Raw genomic sequence first — 23228 nt, forward strand, 5'->3', positions numbered from 1 at the left:
CCATTCCAGAAAAATAACAATTTCAACAACACGTCCTCAATGTTTTTTTTTTTTTTTTTTTTTTTTGCTTTTGCATTTCAATCGTCGTCTCTGTCATATTAATCAAAGTGGCGAAACATCGTTATCATACTAAAAGTGAGCTGAGCTGTAACAAAAAGCTTTAACCAGTGATGAGTTGAATTATTTTCATTCTTACTTGTACCTTCCGCTTGCTTGTACATTTTTACCCATCCCTCTAAAGGTTTCATTTCAAGGATTTGAAACAACATCGGAAAAGTACGACTTAAATTAGGATCAGAAACAGTATGGACAATTTTGCATCTGTTGTCATATGATACAAAAGTTTTCTGGCGTAAAGCATGCGAGGAAAGAGAAAGTTAGCCGATATTATGAGCTTGCCTGGTTATTCACCGATACAACCAGTTGTATTTACGAAAGTTAAAGCTGAAAAAAAATTATTTGTGGAGTGATATTATATTAAATTTTGTAGAAGAAGCCAAAAAGCGCAAAATAAAGTCATAAGCTTGCCCAATGGGTTACAATGCGAAAATCCGCCTTCGTGCTCAAGTCTCTTATGGTCTCTCAAGGATGTGCTGCAATTTAATCTGTTTTTGCTTTGGGTTTCTTTTATTTAATATTGCTTCCATTTCTCTCATAGCAGTTCAGAATCAATGCTACTTCTGTGAAATATTCATAAAAAAGATCGCTAGCACAACCATGCTCGAGTGTGTCCTTTGATGTTATCATTTAATAGTTTGGGTACTCTGTTCTGTGTTCTCCATTTGCGTCAGACTTTCTCATCTCTTCTTCTGTGGATGCAACAAACAGTGAAAAGAATTTCTGCATAAAATAAAGCAAACTGATTTAACCGTAACAGTCTGTTCAACTCTTGCTCGAACTTGCAATTATAGAATGGCAGAGAAAAAGTCTCATTAGTTTTTTGCGTGTTTCTAGTCATTTATATTGCTTCCATACTTTACTTTCGTGTACTTGGGCTGCCCATCAGGAAACCCTCAGCTGCCTCCCAAACGCAAGTGCAATGTGCTTGATAGGGGGAAGAGTCCAATGGTTTAGGCACCAGTAGGTGGTATATCATACTCGAGCTCCGCCGTTACGAGGAAACTCTGGAAACCATGAACACCAAACACGGGCCTGGAGTGTTTGGGTTACAAAGACCAGTCATGCACATGGGAGATCAGGACATGTAAGCAAAAAACAAACCAAAAAGTAGTTGCCGTTACCATGTGGAATGGCTCGTTATCTTCAGTACGTTCACATTTTGAGATGTCTCAGGTGTCCATGGTTTTCGGAGTTTTAAACAAGCTTGAGAGAATCAATAACGATGTCCTTGACATAACTCCTTACCTCATTTTTAAATTGAAAAACTTTTAGCCATTTCTTCCGCGTTTTTTACTAAAGAAAAAGAAAATTCCACCATTGTTAAATCCATTTTTTTTTCAATTCATTCAATCATTCATTTTCTGCTTTGAACTTAACAGACAAAAAAACTCTTAACTAAGAAAGACAAAAATATGGGAACCTCAGGTCCCTGGGTTGTCTGATGGCTCAACCTAAGTCCAACTCTTAAACTGATTGACGGCCTTCTTACAGGTTCGTTCCTCATTTCGATCCTCGGTAATTAATAAGTTGCCTTACTTATGGTTTTTCCTGCTTGACAATGATAATCCACTTGAAGGTACTTGTGTGTCTTTCCACAAGGATTTCCAAATGCTTCATTGGACGCTTCGAGTTCACAAACGTTTTGACCATTGCATTTTTTTTTCACCATCTGATCTGACTTTGGAGACCTGCAGAAAAATTAAAGATGGAAGGAAAATGACAAGAAACAACAAAGAATTAAACCAAAGAGAAAAATCAGGGAGGTGGAAAACAACGAGATAGAAAGTTTATATGGGAGACTAAAAGTGACGGTTTTCAAAGTCTCGATTAACAAACCCTTCTTAATCTATTTCTGCCACTGAGCTGTCATATTTTTAGCACTACCACGATTCAATGACTTAGTTTGTCAATGTTGGTGAAGCTGTTTACTTATTCACTTACTTGCATTGGTTGTTTTCAGCTAGTTGTCCTCCGCATGTCCATTTATCTGTTCTTCCGTAGTTAGCATCGACAACTTGTATAGTTTGTGTCTCCGGACATGTAATATTTTCCGGTGGATTGAACTCGCAAATGGATTTTTTAATCATCTCTGTAAAAGTGTAACAATTGCAAAAAAAAAAAAACATATATGAACACTGAGAGGGGAAAGCTTGTCTGACTGGAAAATAGCTATATTTTATGGAGAGTACACTGAGAAAGAAAAGATTCGATTATAAACCACCAAGGATAGAATAAGCAGCTCTATATTGAGCTCAGTTTTTCAAGAATCTTACTATATGTGACAACATTTAGTAGCAAATAATGTTTTTTTTCTTTTGTAATCACACCTTGTTTTATTTCCACTTTTGCGACAATGATAAAACTCTGAACTAGGCAGATTAGCACTTCCTGATTTAGTTTAATGGAGACGGCACCAGAGGCACCAACACCTTACCTGACTTGCAGAGGTAATAAACTTGTAAGTACTTCTTTACTCCGGCGCATTCTGGAGGATCTCCATACGCATCTTTGCTCGACTCCAGCTCACAGGTATTAGAATCGTCGCAAGTCTCCTGCACCATGGACAACACGGTGTCAAAGTCGACTTTGCAAGTGACGTTGATAAGCTGCTCACCGTCAATGCAGATGTCATTATGCTGCCGTCCATAACTTGCCCAAATCGTAGATAAGACGTTTTGCTTCGGGCAGGTTAGAGTCCTTGCCGGTTCACCATCGCATATGGTCTCCACGAAGAATTCTTTGAGTGCAAAGGAAAGAAGAAATTAGGAATGACAATCAGATTATTAAGATTTACATTACAACGAGAGCGTAAGGCAAAGGGAAGCTCACAAATAGCCAATGAAATGACGAAACTTTACAATTGCTGAGAGTCAGCCAAACTTTTTCTCACAGCTGGGTAACTCAGTCTGAGAGATTCCTATTCATGAGCATTGCATTTTTTTCTTAGGTTTTCGTAAGTTTCACAAACCGAAAATAGCTCGACACAGTTTATGGCCATTGGAAATTCAAGCTGTAATCATTTATTAACGGGGCTGGTTTACATAGAGTATAAAAGCAATAGTGAATTTCTTTTTGATATAAAATAATAAACCTTCTTTTGACGAACTCACATTTAGGAAAAAATAAAACACAAGCAACAAACAAACTAAGGCATTGTTCCATAAAATCTGTCAAGTATTTTGGCAATTACCACTTGCTAGTTCTGCTTCGTGGACAATGGCAATCGTCAAAAACGCAAAAATAATAACAGCAGATGTACTGATCTGAAAGAAAAGTAAGACATCATGGTGAAGTTGAGCGTTAGAGAAGAGATAGTGGAGAAATGTTTCATAAAGAATATGAGGAAATTACAGTCGAACACTCGCTTGATTCATAAACTTACCCGAAAAGATTTTGTACAAATACTTGCTGACTATTATTTACGAAGCAGGAAATAATGTGTTTGCTACATGTGTCCATTTTCTCTCAAAAACAAAAACAGATCATGAAGCCACGATAACATAAATATAAATTTGGAATTCTATGAAAAGGGTAAGACCTTGATGCGTTTACCTTCTCTCTCGAGACTACCATCTCCTTTGGCTGTCAATACGACAAAATATATATAATGTAACTGCTTAATAACAAAAGTCACTTCAATCTGCTCTTTGTTTTTTGAAATTATGTCGCCCGTTTTCTTAAAAGAATCATTTATTCTGTCACCCAACAAGTGTCTCACTCGATGAATAGAAAACAAGTTATTCGTTAAGGACACCCGCACAACAATGGCAGGACAACCAGCTAAGCTGACAATCAAAGGACCACTCCTCAAACTTATAATATTTTTTTTGGATATTAATACCAAACAAAGAGCACCAAGCAAGGCGATTGAATTCCCCCGTAAAGTCTTGTTTTTTAAGTAATCCCATAGCATTACTATCGTCATCGTCATCATCATCACGACGACCTCATTCAGACTTCCATCGCAAAAGGTCTTCATACAGTCACGACTCTAATCGCGTACGAGCTGGTCTTTGCTTAAACGGATCCTCTATGTGTTGGTAGGTAAATGTGCGTCTGAGCCAGCTGCCACAACTACCTCGTTTTACAGGAGGAGGAGCGCATAGTATTATCTTGTGAGCAACTTCCTGCTCACTAACAGCGTTCCGCTAATATTGTCTAGAGAAGCATCTATCTCTGACGTTGGTTTCTCTTTTCTTCAGGTCACAATAGAATGTTCCCATTAGTGGCGCCTCTGAATCATCTCATAATCTGTGCCACTCAAACATGAATTTCTTCGCTCCAAACAAGAACTTCTTCGCTCCAAACACGAACGTCTTCGCTCCAAACATTAACTTCTTATCCACGGCAATAATTAGAGGCCCTGTACCTGATCCATACAGTAAAATTGGCTTTTCAAAAGCTTGGAAAACTTAACTTTTACGTTCCTTTGAAATGGCTTTCTTCTGAAGTTTAGAGCAGGCTTCAGCAAGTTTTATTTCAATATTAGGCGTAGATCAATGCAATGCGTCTCGATAGGTCTGTTCTGACTGTGTTGTAAAAAGCTAAAAAGTTGCCCGCTGGAATGTCAAAACGTTGCTGAAAAATTGCCAAAAATCTAAAAAAGTGCTACCTAAATTTCAAAAGTTGCCACCTAAATTTCTTGATATTTTTATATCAACGTTGAGTAAAAGCTTTACTTCTCGTTCTTCACAATAATTGCCACCATGGCTTGAAACTTAGCTTTAAAAAGTTGCTCGCACGTATGGGTGTCATGTAAGGGTACTCAATTTTCCAACGGAACACTGACACATGGGCACTTGAACGAAATTAGCTCCACTCATGGTTCGAAAGGTTGATCAATATTCAAGAAATTCGCATAAATAGAGGTTTTCTATAAAATCGTCGAGTTTTTTGCGCTTAATATGTGCTCTAAACCTGGATATTGCTGAAAAAATGCTCAGAAGGACAAACGTTGCTCGAGGTTGCCAGGGGTTGCTCCCAAATGCAAAATGCTACTCCAAACGCCAAAAGTTGCCGAGCACAAGCGGGACAGGCCTAACGATCAAAGAATTTTTCCGCTTGTTAGCATCGTTCTAAAATGTGAAAATTGTATTTCTATGCCATTCAGTCACGAAAGCAGACTATTTACCTTTAAGCACCTTCATTAAAACATGCGTATTACGCTGGAAAGACTTTTCGCTTCCGCTTCAAATGTCCCCCTCCACCCAGGTAAGGTTCAAATTTTCCACTACTGGGACCGGAAGACAATCGAATGCCCGTGGGTTGTCTGAAGGGGAGGGATGCTGAAGAGTCTCACTTGAAGGTATCACGGCTCCAGTATGCAGAGTATGAACAAGCTCTCCCTTGAAATAGTTCTAACCTACGTGTAGCCGTACCTTCCCGTACGATGAAATGAAATAGAAAAAACTGCAAACAGGCCATTGGTTTCAATCATCGGACAAATCACCTTAACCAAACCAGTTTTATTGCCATGAAAAATCTTATCAAGACCCTATTGTTTATTTTAAAGTATCATGTTAAAGAAAAGATGAGTTTGACTCATTTTAAATTGTTTTATGTAGAAAACAGGAGGAACGACCAAAGGCTACAGCTTTCTCCAATGGCCATTGTCATTTTAAATTTGACGAAATTACTTTGTGCAGACAACACACGTCAGTTCATGCCCATGGATGTACGGTCCGCATGTTAAGGCGTGTCCACAATCTCCCTGTACCATATACAAAAGGGCTCCATTTGTGTTTCTGTGGCTTCCAGGCACAGCCTCTGCACCCTCGTCAATGCATACATATTCACTGGGATGGGCGTGGTCATAGTGTGAGCTCATCAGATACCCCTTGTATTCTCTGGTCCATCCCGAGGGGCACTTATTTGTTCCAGGTATCATTATTTGGGAGCCACGTTTCCTGACGTAACACACAGCGCACGGTGCGTCATGCTGAGCTAGGTTCGAAAGGCCTGGGAACCCAGAGGTTTCATACTCGGTGCCATAGATTGCTCCTGTACCTTGAAAGCCACCAATGACTTTTCCATAAATTGGGCTGTCGGTGAGACAAACGAAGTTTGTTCCGCCACCAGCGTGTGTATAATATCCACTGCCCATAAATCCTACCAAAAAATGAAAAAAAGACAGAGCCTTGAGCTAGCTTCAGCCTTTATATCAGTTTTAAAGACACTTATAGTTTTTTCCTAAGACTTGATATGGTTTGTTTGTTGTTTTGTGCGTCCTGCTTGTCTGTTTTTGTTGTTGTTGTTTTTTGCTGCTGCTCCTGTTTTTTTATTTGTTTTGCCTTTTTTCCTTTTATGGCACAATATTTGGGGTCTCTACATGGGTGTACTGATCTGTTAAAATAATATCAACGAGAGAAAAGTGGTGGTTTTTAATCAAGAACAACATCCCGACAACATCCGAGAACAACTTGAATTCCTCGGGTCACCAACGTTTCTTTCCTCCCTACCTCCGTACACTAAAGTTGCATCGCCAGAGCAGTTCTTTCGTCCCCAGTGGTTGTAGCTGACACCTGACAGCCCATATCCTTCTTGTCCTTTTTTTCCTTGAGGGCCAGGAGGTCCCTGGGGTCCAGTACTTCCCGTTCGGCCGACGTCACCTCATCAAAATACAAAGTTATCAGCGTGTAATGCTTTGGTACATTAGCCATAAAGACGCTTAGTGTTGGTTTAGAAAATCTCCATCTTTTAGGCAACATTATAAAACCGGTAGGTTTGATTGATAAGGCTAATGTCTTTTGTTCATTTTTTTTCTTTCGGAGGAATTTGACTTACTTCAGCATAATATGAAGAAAAATTGTCCAACCAGGCAAAATTTAACTTAGCACTGCGTCATCCCTAGAGGCTAAAAACAAATTAGAGTCATGTATTCTGCTTGTTTCCCTTAAAGAATGTTTTTTTTTAATTTTGTTAATTTTAAATTTAATTTGGAATCAAGGAAGTCGTTTAGCTGAAAATCTTACGTTAACCGATCGCAACCCTTAATTCCATGGTAATACCTTTTGGTCCCGGAAGTCCTCTCGGTCCTGCGGATCCTTCTCTTCCATCCCGTCCTGGAAATGGATTTTGATAATATGATATAATACACTTTAGTTATTTTTATTTGAAACTTAAGTCGTAATAAAAAGAAAAAGGGAAAATTGACTTATTTTGCTGACAATGCGCGGCAAGAGAGATAAGTCTCTTTGGTAAGGAGACAATTCACCAGACAAATTGTGATCTTATTCATGCTAACTGCTGAATAAGAGGTATTGTTGCTTTCTTTTCTGTTTTTTTTTTTCCTTTTTTTTTCTCTTCTGGCGTTTATTATTATCACTTTCTGGCGTTTATCATTATCACTTTCAGCATTTCCATATGCATGAATCTCATTCTTTTTTCGTATCATTATTATCAGCATAATATCATAATTATATTACCAGCAGGTCCAGGGGAGCCTGACATGCCATCTCTTCCGTCTCGACCTGAAAAAGTTTTGAAGCGAAGATTTTAAAGCGCATTTGATCATACATTTTAAGTAATTTGCGTAGTATTCACTATAATCATTTTGGAAGACAAAATTGCACAGAATTACTGGAATAATCAAATGTTTGTTCATTCCACACTGATTTGCGTAACATCTTGAGCATGGAAATGGATCTGTGGATTGTGGAGTCAATATATCCGAAAAAATTGATTCATTTAATAAATGATATGAACTGATCGAAAATCTTTCGACTAGAAGTTTTTCGATTAAAGTTATTTAGAAGAATATCACGCCATGTGTATTTTGTGTGACATTGGCCATTTTGACAATTTCAATCGGCGTCGATTTTTATCAGGCTTTTTTGAGACATTATTTGAATACTTTTAATAATCATTGGTTCCTTGAAGAGAGGAAGAACAACCATGCTGTAAACGAAGGAAAAAACGATAAAAGCCAAATAAAAGTACATACAAGTGAATAAGTTGTCATCAAATATGATGATAAGAAGAGACGTTTCAAGTTTATTGAAAGATACTGTCGCAAAAATAACTGTCAAACAATCAAAGTACTTATGATAGCAACAATGAGCACATATTATTCTTAATTCACCTCCAAGGGAAGACTTGAGACGCAATTCTTTCAAAAGGTTATCTGTCCTGCAAAGGAGATAATTAAAGGACATCTGGAGCATCTAAAATTTAATATCCATGAGCATTCATTTATTCACGAGATGAGACCCTAAGGGGCCCAATAATTGAACAAACCCTCTCTTAACCTTCGCTTTTAGTACTTTCTATCTTTAATTTCCTCCTTCCTTATTGTTCAGTGCTGGAACACCTCTTCCCTTTTTCGTGTTGTCAGTGCTGACTCTCGGGCGAATACTTGTGTGACGGTCATCCGAGAAAACGTAATTTTGTATCTCTTTACGTGATGTGTATAGACTAACAAGATGCGAACACATATTCATTACATCCGCTATCTTTGTTTACACGTGGCTAAATCAACTTCTGCGATGCAACGGGCGGTGATTTGTGCGCATTCCTAGAGAGATCAGTAATTTCACCGAATATAATAACTCATGATTTTGCGAGGTAATCACGTAGGTACTTTAAAGACCTTGAGCTCAATTGAGACATTATCATGAGTTATTTTTTATATTCCTGTTTATTATTTATATGTGTTTCAGTACCTTGACTCAGTAAACGAAATCAATGTTCAACTCCAAGATTAAATCGGCGTCATTACGTTTAAATGCTTTCATCAGAGGTAGCGTTATAATCAAGCTTTAGTTACATTCAAGAAATAGCCTGCTCCATAATGTAACACACTTTACCTGCTCTCCAGTGCTACAAGTTTCTTGGTGAGATCTGACAAATTAGTCTTAGGATTAGCACTTCTCCTGTGTCTTGAGGAGCTTAGCAGTCCGTTTGTCTCCATCTCAGACTGGGTGTACTCCGAACGTTTCTTTGAAATTTCATTCAGCTTTTTCTCAACTTCCTTAAGTCGTCTTTCCGTAGAGGCCAAGGTAATGAATTGAAATATTACACACGCAATCAGGCCCGCTATCACCACAACGAGCAAAGGGTTAGCTAGTTTTGCCAACGGATAACGTTGGTCAGGTTTTCGTTCCTTATCTGGGATTTTCTCCATCACGGTAAATGAGCGAGCGACAAAAACACGGCAGTGTACCAAAGTTCTGATAAAATGAATTCTTACTCCAGTTGTTTGACTTAAAGTCGGCTCGAGTGAATGATTAGTGTACGTGATGACGAACCTAATTCTTTAAAAATGCTTCATTACTTGGGGAAGTAGGTTTCGTTTACATCGATCATTTGTTCACTTCCTTGAGCTCAAAGTACAGCGAGTCTTAGATTTTCACACGTGGGATATCTGTGATAAGCCGGTGCATACTTTGAACTAAAATATCGAGTCCCTCAACGAAGCCATTAGTTTTTTTAAAATATGTTGCTTGTCATTCACTGTTCCTAAAATATCTCGATTTAAGACAGTTCACCTGTCTTTTGTGACTGTTTTCATCTTTCTCTAGATTTAATTGCAGTTGTATGCGTAGTATGACTTGTCATCATCTTTCTTTCTCTTTTTTCCTTTTTGTGTTGGTTTAGCTTATTAGTGAATATATAATAATGCACCCGTTTTCAAAAATGTTGCAATTCAAAAATATGTATGAATATTTATACCTTTTCTTTTTCCATTAAAAGGTGATGACAGTATAAATTAAAAGGACAATTTTCATAACGAAAGTACAATCGCTGTTGTCAAAATGAGAAGCAGCACTCCCAAGTAGTAAATGAATTTAATGAAGCTATAGTTATTTATAATTATGAATCTGTAACATTCAGGTAACATGCAATCTGCATTCGTCATTTAGTCATGATAACTGATCTCTAGTGCAACAAGTCTCTTGGTAAGATCTGAAAAATTGGCCTTTAAATCAGCATTTCGCCTATATCAGCTGAGCGATCCTTTCCTCTCATTTTCGGGCAAATTGTGCTCAGTACCTTTTTTCGAAATTTCTTTCAGCTCGCTCTCAACTGACGCCATTCACCTTTCCACCGAGATCAATGAAACAAACAGAAACATTACACAAACGATTGGGCCCAAAATCACCTAGAGAGCGCGAAACAACCTAATTTCCATGACGGGAAACTTTTGGAAGGTTTACGTTTACATCTGCAGCTTGTTCCATAACGGTAAACGAGTGAATGACAAACTCAGCACTTGGCGGTTACTAGTATCGGCTTTCAGGTGAAAGAGGAAGAATTCTTGAGTTGTCGTGTTTTCTCTGTACTGATTCCGGCTGACCAGTACATCAGAGGGAAGTATGAGAGTGAGTAATTCGAAACCTGTAAAGAGCTTGGTTAATATACCGGAAATAAGGTTTCATTTACATGCATGTCTCTGTCAAAAAAAAAAAAGAAGAAGCAGGTCGCACTAGCTGAGCCATCATGAGCAGTGGTATGAGACTATCTGTTTGCCTTCCTTAAGAAGATCGTATCTTCGGACGTGTTGAGCATTTTTCAAATGAGTCTCATAAAATCCAACAAAAGTAGTAACAACGGCCAACCAGAGCGAAGTAAAGTATGACAAGGAGCAAATGAAAAGTCAGAATCAAAACAACCTGAAGAGCGGGAAATTGCAAGTGACTAGGTCACAATCGGTGTTACTCTTTGCAACTTATTTGGTTGAGGTGGCAGGAGCTTCAGAACCAATTAAAAAGCGGAGTAAAGCGAAAAAGGGGCACTCTAGAATTACATTCGACAAATATTGACTTACCAACGGTTATTACAAATAGCTGTGACTCAGACAACCAATTCCACGGGTTTTTTTTCATGCAATTTTGACAGATACGTACTGTTTGTTTCTTCATCTAAACGTAAGTTGGCAATTTCTGACGATAGCGGTTATTGCTCCCAAAAAATAAATTTGTACTTAGCCCGCAAATTTGATGCGCGGATTGTTTGCGTGAATCGGAACTGTACAGGAACTTCATGTACCTGCATTAACAACCAGTTGACACAAAACCGAATTTGGAAATGAGAAACCATATAATGTAAATTTTATCATTAAAGTATGGTTAGTAATTTCTTGTGTCAAATGAAATTGTACGGTTGCAAAATTTTCGCCCCACTAATGGTTCAGTGGAACGACATTTTCGACAAATTTCTGGGTGAGAAATTGTCCACGACTGGTGATCAGTGTTAGAGACAAAAAGAAAGAGATCTCATCAGATATCGAGTAATCTTGAACTTATTTAGCCTATAACAGAGAATAAGCCGCATTTGTCTTATCAAAAGTTTTAGCGACGAGAAGAAAACGTGTCATAATCAACAACACGTGCTGGGGAAAACGTTCTGGAGTAAATTTTCTTTAATCTTTACAACCTTTATGAGAAGTGTGTTCGTCAGGTACTAGATCTACACGTACGCACCCTTCAAAGTCACCTCTTTTGTGTTATGTGATGGGGAATTAGGGAAGCAGAGGAACACTCAAAGATTAACTAAGACTATCATTTATCGAAAAAATGTTTTTAGAGCACAGAAACCATCCCAGCTGACTGCAATGAAACTATTAACTTGATAATAATGCATTGTTTGAGTACTAGTTTCACCGCTTCAGTGGAGAATAAATTCAACTTATTATATATTAACAAAGTGGTCTGCTAACATAGGATGGTTTTAATTGTCTCATGTTTACTTTTGAAAAGAAAACCTGTATGTTATGTTAAAGATGAATTACACCCTTGTGTAACTTAAAGCCAATTGGCTGTTTAACTTCAGTGTTAAGGGCAGGTTACAAAAGGGAGTGTGTGAATTTGAAAGTTTTCAGTAGATTACAACAGTGTGTAGATGCTGTGAACTGAAGCAAAGAAGCGTGGGAAAACTTAACCCTGCCAGTAATTTTCAAGAAATTACGAAACTGAAAAGCCTAACATTACAGGGCATATTGAAGTGTCGACAACATTCTTTTTCTGTGGGAATTCGATAGGGCGATTCACTCAAGAAACGTTTGGCGATTGATCGCGTAACTTTGGGAGCAAGCTATGGCTGCTGTGTTTTTCAAGTACACAACTGATAAGGCGAAATTTCCAAGTAGAGATCAAACCTTTGGCTACAAAAAGAGGTCAGTGGAAGCTTTTTTGACAAGCAATGGTTGGTATTCAGTTAGCAACCAAGTGTTTCATTCCGGTCCTTCGTACGGCACGGCTAAAGAGCAGATGTTATCACAAGCTAAAGCACTACGAGACATTGAAGAGCTCGTTAAATGGAGACCCTCATTAAGGGAATTCTTCAAAGATACTTTAATAATAGTGGGTCAAGTTTACGACATTGATTCCTTATTGAAAACTTCCGATGTGGATAAGAAACCCACCAAAAAAGAGAAAAAGGGCAAACAAGTGGTAAAGCTCGATTTGGAATCCAGGGAGGAATGCTCCGTCAAGGAAAACCCCGTTTCTCTCAACGACGACTCAAAATCTGAATTGAAAAGCGCTAATGAGACAACCAAACCCGTAAAATTCGGTCATTCGGGCGTGACAAGCCCAGAAAGCCTGCAACTCAAGAATGCCCCTCGTCCTTCCCGAAATCGCCGAATGGGATCTGCCTCTAAGGTGACGAGCCGACCAATTGTAAATTATCCTAAAGCACCCGTCCAAACAGCCAAGAATAAAGCAACCACAAGTATGTTGATTTCTGGTCGTTGTTCAAGCGACATCAACTCAAACCTTTTGACTGCCCTTGAATGCGGAGCAGAACTGGTCTATGACGAAGACGATATGACCCCGTTGTATCTCCCATGTTTGGAAGATGAAGAAGAGGAAGAACGGTTGGTTGAAGAGGGGCAGCCGTGTAGGTGCCGAGAGTATGGGAGCTTTCATGTGGAGACTTTCGTCAAGATGGATAGTTGTGTGAGAAAACTCTGTTGCACAAATGTAAATGTGGACCCATCAGAGCGGGTTGTGGTCTGATGTTTAAAAACTACAAACAAAACGTTATTGACCCTCTAAATACCACATCCTTTATATCATCATATTGATGCTCTAGTGACTACTTTAAAATAATTTTATGGAAACTTATGAATCCGTTCACAAATGGTTAACAAAATACAACTAATGGGTCACTTCGTTCGTCAGTTTTCAACCAGCTTTTGAGCAAGAAATTAGCAATCATCCCGTCGGTCAGCATTGCGATTGTAATCGAGCGACTTTATTCCGCGCCTCCAGACTAATCCTAGTGAGGCGTTGTCGTTCAATAAATGAACGCATGAAGCAGCCTGTCTATCTGATCATTCGGTTGATGGGTCAGTCGGTCAATAAGCGGTTTGATAGTTTGGTAAAATATTGTTCCGTCAGTTTGAGAGGATCGGTAGAGAAAAATAGGGAAATGGAAGAATGTGCTTTTAGACTAGCAAGTATTATAAAACGCCACCAACCTCAACGACAATGAGGCGAAGGTTGAGGTATATATTTTGGTTCACTGACTTGCGTCAATGATTCACAACTTGATTAGTTTTACAACGAATTCTTTTTATATCAATTTTGGTCTTGACCATGAAATGTTTAAATGTCATGAGTAAGGCCGGAATAAAAATAAGTTATTGAGCACGAGTTTTGAAACGTAATAGCTCGAAAAGTCGTCAACAAGTTGTCATGCATTGCGAAACGAACCACACGTTGACCACCAGAGGGCTTTTGAAGAAAAGAAAAAGGAAAACGTGTTCTTCAATTTAAAGGAACACATTTATTGCCTTAATGTAATGCACATGTCTGTGGATCAAATTTCAGATCAAGTTGGCAAGCGAACGTACATGTAATTTTACCTGCGCCAATCACCAGTAATATAAAGATTTAAAATTTACTATAATCGATCAATCGTCATCGTTGTAAAGAGAATATAAGAAAATCATATGTTTCATAAATCTAAAAATCATTAACAAAATTAAAGACAGATCAGTCTACTCTGAAACAAATCTTGTAAAAGCAGAGAAAGATGTTATTCCAATTTCATGAACGTGAGGCTGGGGAAGATCTAAGTCCTCAAAGAGGACGTGATTCTCAGAGCTTCACATATCGTGTTCCGACGATCTACCAAATAACTCGCTGGTGGGCCAGGCCAAGTTCGACGTCCAAGCAACGCATGTGAAGAAATTTCGGTATACTGCCTGGATTGGAAATGTCGAGAGCGTTGTGTTTATAATTGGAAAAGAAAAGATGGTGAGAAAATGGGAAAAATGAAGTTCCACACAACTTCAAGCGGCATTGGTATCAAAGGGCAGTCATGGTCTCCAATTTCAGACAAGTTGAAACTGTGTTAGCTTTGATTTCAGAACTAATCAGAAGGTTTAAATGGGGTTTAAAATTTGGCCATCTAACGGCTAACTCAAAATGATCCTTTCTAGAAAGGTCAAAGTTTTTGCGGTTACCTTCTCTTACTACTTCCAGTTAAAATTTGTTAAGTTTTACACCTAACGACTAAATTTTCTAGCCATTTTACGACTAGCTACTACTTAACCCCATTGAAATCCTCTTTTCAGTTCTGCTTTTTACTAGTATGACTTCTTTTCTAGAAAAATTATTATTATTATTATTATTATTATACACAGATCTTATAAATATGCGATTATGCCTCTTAAGAGTTTGTCTCGTCATGTAAGAGATGTTAGTCAGTCCTTATCCAGGCAGTGAATTGTCCTCGGACTGGAGACTCCTCTTCTTACGAATATTCCAGTGGTGGTCGTGTCCAATCGTTTGGCTTTCTTTTTCTTGCGTCGTAACGCAGTTTGCTGTGTCGAGGTTGACGATCGTTGAAATTCAGACGACTGCAATGAAATTTTAAAACATTAAAAAAACTGAAAGAGAAAATGGGAGGCTTCTCTCCAGGGTGAGTAAAGTCGCAAACTGTAATGATAAACAAGGACCCCCCCCCCCTCTCCCCCAGTAAAAGGAATCTAGCCCCCACATCCGTTAACCCTCATAAGAAAAAAAATACTGATTTACACCACCCATCAATCACTAACAGAGAGAATATAAAAGAAAATGGTCAATTTAATAAAATAGTTCAAAACCGTTAAAGGTTAGGGTACTTTTATGAAAAGCGCTAAAAAATAAACGACAATAAGAAATAAGATAAAGTGAACTGAAATACGCTTTGATAAAAAAAAGAAAGGAAAAACATGAGAAATTTCGAGTGGCTGACAGGAGACTAATTAGCCATCACAAAACGCATCTAAGGAGAGGAACTTGGAAATCAAAACAGAACTGACATGTAAAATGCTTAAACCTTGGTTAATGTAGTACAACTGTAGAGGTCATCCTGCCTTGTTTCCTCCTTTACATTCAAAAGGTGAACAACCAAACTCAGTGACATCCATAGCGATGATAGATTTTAAACACAGACGCTTCCTAAAATACTCCTAGGTAAACTGCCAATTACAGTGAAAAATCTTACCGTGGCGTTTCTGCTGCGCTCGTCTTCCAGCTGAAGGGTAAGAGTGTGTATTTGAGCACGCAGTTTGTCCATCTGGGCCTCCAGCTTCTCTCTTTTTTCTCGCTCATATTCCAGCTGAGCTTCTAACTCGCGTATAACCCTGAATTAAACGAGACAAAGACCAAATATAACAACATGCTACGAGCAATAACTATTCCCTAATGACTAGCTAGGGAAAACTGATTAAGTTCAAGTAAATAAAAATTCGCGATTACGAAATACGATTAATGTTTTCCTCATTGAAATTTCCATGAACGCTACTATTTGTTGCTTAAAAGCAACAAAGTCACCGAAAATAAACATTTTACTTTGATTCCGACAACAGCAAGGAAAAAAAGAAAGATCCTTCAGTAATCAGTGTCGAAGTTGAGCAGAATTGCAATAATTGTAAAAACTGAGGTTTGTGTCATCTTTCGAAGCCGAGCTCGACTTCCGCCATCGCTCAAAACCGAATTCAAAATTCTTTTAATACGCAGGCCTAAAAACTATCGTCTATAGGTATGACCAAACGAAAACTGTACCAGCTAGAACTAAGGGCGTCCTTTTAGCCAATCAGAATTACAAGCGTGGCAACGATGTACCATAATGATGTAAATTGTCTGTCTCTGCATGTACCTAGCACTTTCTCTCTCCTCTTCAAGTTTCTTTTGGTCTTCATCCAAAACTCCTCCCAGCTGTCTGTAGTTCATTTTGGCTACATCTAACAGATGCGCCAGCTCGTCAATTTTCCGCTTAGCACGACCTGCATGCAAAATAATAAGAAAATAAAGGACCTTAATATGGAGGTAAGAGATACCAGGTTAAATGATCACTACGCACTCCTAGAATGAAGGTGCAACCTGAATAGAAGTGTCTCAGAGGAAACGTTTCTCCGTTTAAAGACACGTTTAATGGATAATGAGTGAAGGTATGGTATAAACGGCTCTTTCAACCATCTCTCAAGTTTACCGAAAAGCTGAAATCGACCACAGTCAAATTTGTATTGACCAATCACCCACGAGGAATGTTGGGATGATCGCTTAATACAGGTTCCTCAGTAAAAGGATATTATAAAAGACAATGCAAACAGGCCGTTGGGATTTAGTCAAGGGCGACCACGACCGTTAAATAGAGGCGAGCACTTAAAAGAGGTAAAATACAGCGTCTGGGGGGAAAGAATTTCAGGACTTTCACAACTGACCGGGTGAACGCTTAATACGATGCCGCTTAACAAAGGTTCGACTGTATTTAAGAAGAGAACAGTGAGAGGAACTTTGAAGCTGATAACAGAAATCAAATAGGCAGAAGGTTTAGGAATAATAACAATAATAATAATAATAATAATAATGATGATGATGATGATGATGATGATGATGATGATAATGATGATAATAATAAGAAATAGAAAAATAGGAATAGAAGTGAGGTCCCAAATGCGAGCGAAACCAGACATGAACAAGTCACTGTGGGTTTATATCAGTTGTTTATTTGTTAGTACCTTGGGCGTCTTCAAGTCGCTTCTGCTTGGTGTCCTGGACAAGATCGTCCGAGATTTCCGGTAGGAAGGTTGGAAAGTCATTACCTTCCGGATCTCGGTCGTCGCGAAAAAGAAAAGGAAAAGCTAGAGGATAAAAGGTAGAAATAAAAGGGAAAGGAAGAAGAGGAGGTTTTATAGAAAAAAGAAGATAATGGGTAATTCCAGGGAGAGGGGTGCATGCGAATCCCTCAATATAAAGCGAAAAAAAAAGAGATAGTGGTTTGAGCATAGAAGGTTGCCACAGTAGGATCCCTCGTTTGGTAAACCCAGAAAACATCCTTACATTAAGCTGACCGGGCAAGTATCAAGTTTATATTTTGAGTCCTTGGTATGTCGCTGCCGAAAGCGAATCTCATGTGCGGAAGAATGATTTCAAATCAAAGAGCGAATGAAATCGCACACCTACAAACGTAAAGAGAGTTTCAACGTTTTTCAAAGTATTGAAAGGTTAAGCCCACGTGTTGGTTCTTAAAGGCCCACTACGGCGTTAAAGTCTTCAACAATTAACCAGGAAATAATTTCTCCTTTTGATATCAATACAATATCACGCAGAGATAAGTGATGAGAATACAGAAAAATATCTATTAAGGGATCACTACTTAATCCAATATCAAACTCTCAGAGCTAACATCATAAGAACTGTATGGCAGAAAGTAAGGACAATTGCTTGTGAGATCTTGGGATTGAAACGGTTGAGAGATGATTTAATCGGAAACTCGACGTGTTACACGAAGCCAGAATAACGGGATTGAAAAAAGAAAAAAAAAACACCCTTGAACGAATCAAAGTATGATGGACTCGACAACGCCGCAAACTTGCCGACAAAAACAAAGGAGGTGGGTGAGGACGGTGGGTTTTCAGGGGGAAATCAAAAAGAGGCAGTGTCGAGACCAGAAAGAAATTTTAATTGAACAGAATTAGCAAATTTTACTGAGATGAAAGAAAGTCTATCGGATGGAGGGAGCAAAGGCTCAAGATAGTAATTTCAATTTTTATGACACCATTTTGCGGAGAGGAGAAAAAAAGGAGAGTACAGCAATAAAACAAAGAGAAAACATTGGTGGAGCAATAATGGAAAGGCAATATGATTGTGACCGTTACATTAGTCGGTATGTGTTTATCATCATTTAGTCATCAAATTTATTCATTTTTTTATAGCAAAACAATTTCATTTCTGTAAAAAAAAGGGAGAAATGAATTCATTCTCACGGTATTCTTGGGTGAGCCAAACGAAGTAAAAATAACTAAAAGATTAATATAAATAAGTAAATGCACCTCTGGCCTCGGCTTTAGACTGTGGTTCGGATGGCTTGAAGTCTTCTGCTCCTTCGTCTACAACGTTTTCTTCATCGTCTAATGAGCAAGAAAAAATGTGAAATGCAATAGGAAAACAAATTATAAGGACGAAACATGCAAACAATGAATGGAGAATTTTAAAAAAGGTAGGTGTTAAATATACTTCACATTTAACGAGCTTCGCAAGAAAGATTGTTTTAGTTAGGGCGGTAATAAAAACGGGAATTTAATAGTCAGAGTCAAATGTATTTTTTAACTATAACTGAACTCTTTATTACAGGTACATGTGGGTTCTGCAGTATTTTTCCTTTGTAAGGTAATGGAATGTTAACCTGAGTCGCCTCCAAGAATTGCAACACAGCCAAGGCGTCCAAACCTACGGGCCACATCTTTGGGTGTTTCACCAGCGGAGTTGACAATTCTCACTGAGGATTAAAAACAATGACTTATTTTAAATCTAACAAGTCACAAAAGCCGTTAGTTCCACAATGACAGGTTTAAAATGATGCTATCACTGTGGAATAAGTTTATCGTTTCGTTTCTTTTTTTTTTTTTCAATTACACCGTATTTAAGTGAAAGTACAGTGTAACAACAGAAAATGAAAATTCTAAAATTTTTACTTACAGTTTGCTCCATTTTCAACAAGCCACTGTAACACTTGAACGTGGCCATTTCCTGCAGCTAAAGTTAAATGACAGGTTATAACACTAAGTAAGAATGAAAGGGATAACGGGCATGTTAGTCGTGCTCTCCGAAAAAAGAACAGTGTTTTTTTGACCAATATCCAAACTCTGTACCTTTATGTGCAGGGGTGGAACCTTTGTCATCTCGTTCATTCACAGATACGACCCCAGTCTCGATTAGCATCTTCAACTGGGCCAGGTCGCCATTGTACGCAGCCACATGAGCAGGGAAAGCTAGGTCTAAGATGAGACACAAACATACAGTAGTAAGAATGTAATAAGTCTAAGTCATATTTATAATTTATTATATCTCTGACACACACTATAATTGGTCAATTTCAGTGCAGGGCTTGCTTAGTTCAAAAGTTTGTTTGGATTAAAATCCCCTCCCTCTATTTGAACGCAAAGATGTAATAAATATCTTACTAACTCTCTTGAGTTCAGTCTGTAACTTACCAAGAAAAGACCTTCAACTTGGTCAGTTATTTAAAGATTGCAGAGCTAGTTCAACACTTTAATGTTATTGCAATGCTTATCAGGAGACAGCCTCTAAGTAGATGCATCCAAAATGCATTTAGACCAAAATTAAATCATTCAAGAAGTGTGCTGCATTGATAAACTTACTTTCTTCATCTTCAGGGTGAAGCAAGTCATATTCTAAAAATGGTTAAAAAAAAAAAGAAAAATGACTAATTGCCCAAGTGAAGAAGGATGACTGTCATGTATTAGGAACTCATATGCTGTAAGTACACATAAGTAAGAATAAAACACATCAATGATATGTATTTACCAAGTTTAAATTTAAATTTTTAGCATACAAAGGAAAAAATTAATTTTAGATACCACAGAAGAAAAACTGACATACCTACTGCATTAAGATAGTCAATACAATCCTTTTTGTAGAATTGCTGAGCAAGATTTTTGGGTGTGTCACCCTATTCAAAAAGAGAAAGATAAAATAAGACATTCACACAACAGTGTCTAACTAATAAAAAAATTATTTATAATCGTTTGAAGTTTTTTGTAAAAAACTATTACCTGGGTTAAATTAGTATCATTACTAATGAATATTTTTTTCACTGGCAGGACTTTCTGAAACCATGGGAGGAGAGTATTTTCCCATTTGGAACACACCTATACATCAAGGGATATCATATTTAACATTTTAATTAACCCACATGAAAAGCTATTCATGAGCCATACAAGAACCCACAAATATGCAGTTTGCTCATGTTGAATGGAAAAGAAGTTCTTAAATTTTTCTCATAAAAGGAGGGGAGAACTGTACACCTCATGAGAAAACAATATCATAACTTCCGACCTCCAATTAAGTAATGGCATTCTAGTTTCTTGTAATTGCTTGAAACAGAATGGCATATTTGTCTCATGCTTTGTCATAAGAAGTCTATAAAAACAATTTGCTTTGAGTATTAGATTTTTCAAAAAGTTCAAATCGTAAGTAACATAATGCAAAGTTGCTATACACTACTCCTCACATAGGCATGTACCTGGTCATTGCGCGCATTCATTGTGTGATCTATGCTTGCTCCAGCACAAACAATAAACTTGAGACAAGGAAGATGACCTTCACTTGCAGCCAGATGAGCTGGATAAGATGAACAATATGGGTGTTAAATAAAAAAAAAATCATATACACTTAAAATTTAAGGTAAGTAAATTTACCAGAGGCTACAGCTGGGCAACAAATACAAACCTGGTGTGCTTCCAGAATGATCAACCTCATCCACACTTGCCCCCCACCTGGAGAGAAGCTACGTGGAACAACAGGAATAAAAATAAAATTGAGTTTCAAATGATTTCTTATAACATAATTCATTAGGGGCTATTTCATTTTCATTTGCTTTCACATTACAGTGTATGGCACACTTCAGAAAACTATAAACATCAGAAATACCAGTACTCGTGGGATGTGATTGCATTCAAAGAAAATACCCAATTGGGTTTTGGAGAATATCAATCTGTCAGTATCAAATCAAAATGTTCATGGTTTTCTGCATCTCACAGTAACTACTAGGTAATATGAAAAAGAAGCCAATTGATGCTAGTTTTATTACTTCATTTAAACATGATCAAGAGACTCTTCCTATGTTATACATTGTATTTGGAAGCATATAAGGGTCTGAGGTTACCTGAAGACAGCCCAGTCTCCCATGGAAAGCAGCACAATGAACTGGGGTCCAGCCCATGTTGTCAGTGGCATTAATGTCCTAAATGATATGAAGTTCAATCATATTAAGCCCAATTCTTATCCTGCTGGCATATTAGTGACTTTGTGTATTATTTTGAAATATTATTTTTTAAGGTAAAAAATGACCTTGACAAGTCAAGCATTGATGATGTTGAAACTTGCACCTTCTTCATACTAGTTGGGAATGACTACCAAATACTTTTTTACACTACAGTATCTCAAATATTGCATATTCATTATCAAAGCATATATTTATGGTTCAGCTGCCTACTTTGAAATTTTCTGATAACCTAAAGTGGTTCTCAAAAGTAGATGAACAACAATTTGCAATGTGAAGGTTTCATGAAATATTAGGTTGCCCTTGTGCCTCAACAAACAAGCTGGTCTTCTTATTATTAAAATGTTTGGCATAAAGTTATGTCTTCCAGATAACTCACCACACCATGCCTGAGTATTGACTGCAAACAGTAAGAATTCCCATGGGCTGCAGCCAAATGTGCTGCAGTACAACCTGCCACAAAAAGTCATAAGACACTCATTGATCAACTGTCCCAACATATATAGCAGGCCCAGTGTCATTTAAAAGGTGCAATAATTGCAAAATCAAATTTACCTCTATTGTCCTTGTCATTTAGATCAGCCCCATTTGCAGCTAAAGCCTTTAAGAAAAAGAAAAATCAATTATTACACACTACACATTACTGCCATTTCTACACACTCAAAATTCATAACATGTATCTGGCTATCTAACAGGTATCATCACAAATAAATCAAATAATTGTACATTTGTTTGCCAAGAGTGAACAAGTGTTTCACCTGTAAACAAGCATCTTGTCCCCTGATTGCTGCCAGATGTGATGGTGTCCACCCTTGAGGAGTTTTGTCTGAGTGATCAGCTCCATGCCAAAGTAGCCAATGTAAGCACTTTAAAGAAATAAGTAATATCATATTACAAGAAAAGCATCACACAATCAGAAAGAAGGCTTCTCTAAAGGAACTAGGAGCAATGGTGACATCAAAATGGGGTCTCCTCTTCCTCGTTGAGACTTACAAGAATTGTGTGGATAGAAGCTTATGGGGGTTTGTCTCATTCTTATTTTTTTGGTTAATATTTATTAATCTTATTATTTCTACCCTATGTTCTATCAATTACAATGTTAATTTCAAAAATTACTAGAGGATTGCAAATTCTGCTCCATTTTTGTCATTAATAAGAAAATAAATTTCCTGAAAATAATTAATAAAACATAAAATAAAACACTGTTGATTGTCACCATCAAATTAAATATTTAAATGATTACTCCATTGGGAATACATTGTGCCGGATGAGCAAGCATAAAAATTACAAAAAAAGTAATTTCATTAAGGGAGATCAGTTCTGATCCTAATTAAAAACACATTAACATAATACACGGTGGGGAATTAACAAATCTGCAAAGTAAACTAAGTCTAATAAACAAGACTGAATTTATAACGCGTACTTGTCGCGCACTCGTAAAAAATCCACAGTTTTTTAGTCCTATTACATTGTAAGTTCTTACCTCTAAGCTGCCATGATGAGCTGCCCAGTGCAACGGAGTGAATTTAAATTTGCCATCAGCATCGTTTATTCCGGCACCTCTTTGGACCATACTTTGCAATTCCAAAACGTCGCCATAGCGAACCGCTTCATGAATATTAGCGAGACGAACTTTCTCTGCATAATAAATCAAAATGAGAAAATAATACAATTAGCTGGTAAACCGAATATTGACCTACTTGTTTTCACCGAGATTACCTGGCATCGCTAAATAACTGAATTTCGAAAGATCGAACGAATATATTTAGAGACTATTTTAAGAAGATGGCGGCACGTTCACAAAACATTCAGTTGCCATGAAGAACCCGCTGCCCACAAAAACAGCGAAAAGACTCAACTTCCGGTATAAA

The 23228-nt window shown here is 37.7% G+C and overlaps 3 protein-coding genes across 4 annotated transcripts; all 3 read right to left on the reverse strand.

The window, feature by feature from the left end:
* Positions 1-608: 608 nt before the first annotated feature.
* On the reverse strand, positions 609-3863 carry LOC113682061 (L-rhamnose-binding lectin SML). The gene is made up of 7 exons (XM_089208598.1): positions 3673-3863; positions 3311-3383; positions 2555-2857; positions 2062-2209; positions 1657-1808; positions 1366-1413; positions 609-809 (listed from the first exon to the last, which is right to left on the reverse strand). The coding sequence occupies exons 1-6, from the start codon at positions 3691-3693 to the stop codon at positions 1373-1375; spliced, it is 738 nt and encodes a 245-aa protein (XP_089064724.1). The 5' UTR covers positions 3694-3863; the 3' UTR covers positions 609-809; positions 1366-1372.
* Positions 3864-5565: 1702 nt separating this feature from the next.
* LOC113682048 (uncharacterized) lies at positions 5566-9437 on the reverse strand. The gene is made up of 6 exons (XM_027199199.2): positions 8925-9437; positions 8201-8247; positions 7545-7589; positions 7128-7181; positions 6579-6728; positions 5566-6228 (listed from the first exon to the last, which is right to left on the reverse strand). Exons 1-6 carry the CDS (start codon positions 9239-9241, stop codon positions 5753-5755), a joined length of 1089 nt encoding a protein of 362 aa, XP_027055000.2. The 5' UTR covers positions 9242-9437; the 3' UTR covers positions 5566-5752.
* A 4388-nt stretch (positions 9438-13825) lies between these two features.
* On the reverse strand, positions 13826-23209 carry LOC113682030 (ankyrin repeat domain-containing protein 42). 2 transcript variants are annotated; one of them, XM_089210744.1, is made up of 18 exons: positions 23077-23191; positions 22841-22995; positions 22116-22223; positions 21913-21958; positions 21737-21810; positions 21241-21318; positions 20805-20862; positions 20599-20696; positions 19956-20025; positions 19715-19747; positions 19205-19330; positions 19032-19088; positions 18739-18831; positions 18386-18463; positions 17072-17194; positions 16210-16336; positions 15556-15694; positions 13826-14926 (listed from the first exon to the last, which is right to left on the reverse strand). In XM_089210744.1, exons 1-18 carry the CDS (start codon positions 23081-23083, stop codon positions 14771-14773), a joined length of 1626 nt encoding a protein of 541 aa, XP_089066870.1. In that variant the 5' UTR covers positions 23084-23191; the 3' UTR covers positions 13826-14770. The 2 variants fall into 2 exon arrangements, with proteins under 2 accessions (XP_089066870.1, XP_027054979.1); XM_027199178.2 differs by lacking the exon at positions 17072-17194 and having other exon boundaries at positions 23077-23209.
* Positions 23210-23228: the final 19 nt, after the last annotated feature.

This window comes from Pocillopora damicornis, chromosome 6 (assembly GCF_964200805.1).
Source record: "Pocillopora damicornis chromosome 6, jaPocDami1.2, whole genome shotgun sequence".
In the NCBI taxonomy this organism is placed as follows: domain Eukaryota; kingdom Metazoa; phylum Cnidaria; class Anthozoa; order Scleractinia; family Pocilloporidae; genus Pocillopora; species Pocillopora damicornis.

Coding starts and splice junctions, on each gene's coding strand:
- LOC113682030 (XM_089210744.1), bottom strand. Junction 21,319..21,736: donor CAATACTCAGGCATGGTGTG/GTGAGTTATCTG, acceptor CATATCATTTAG/GACATTAATGCCACTGACAA. Junction 14,927..15,555: donor AGCGCAGCAGAAACGCCACG/GTAAGATTTTTC, acceptor ATTTCATTGCAG/TCGTCTGAATTTCAACGATC.
- LOC113682061 (XM_089208598.1), bottom strand. CDS start 3,693: ATGGTAGTCTCGAGAGAGAAG. Junction 2,210..2,554: donor TTATTACCTCTGCAAGTCAG/GTAAGGTGTTGG, acceptor ACACTTTTACAG/AGATGATTAAAAAATCCATT. Junction 1,414..1,656: donor TCAAGCAGGAAAAACCATAA/GTAAGGCAACTT, acceptor CTTTTTCTTTAG/TAAAAAACGCGGAAGAAATG.
- LOC113682048 (XM_027199199.2), bottom strand. CDS start 9,241: ATGGAGAAAATCCCAGATAAGGAACGAAAACCTGACCAACGTTATCCG. Junction 8,248..8,924: donor CTTGTAGCACTGGAGAGCAG/GTAAAGTGTGTT, acceptor TCTCCTTTGCAG/GACAGATAACCTTTTGAAAG. Junction 7,590..8,200: donor TCTCAAGTCTTCCCTTGGAG/GTGAATTAAGAA, acceptor AAACTTTTTCAG/GTCGAGACGGAAGAGATGGC.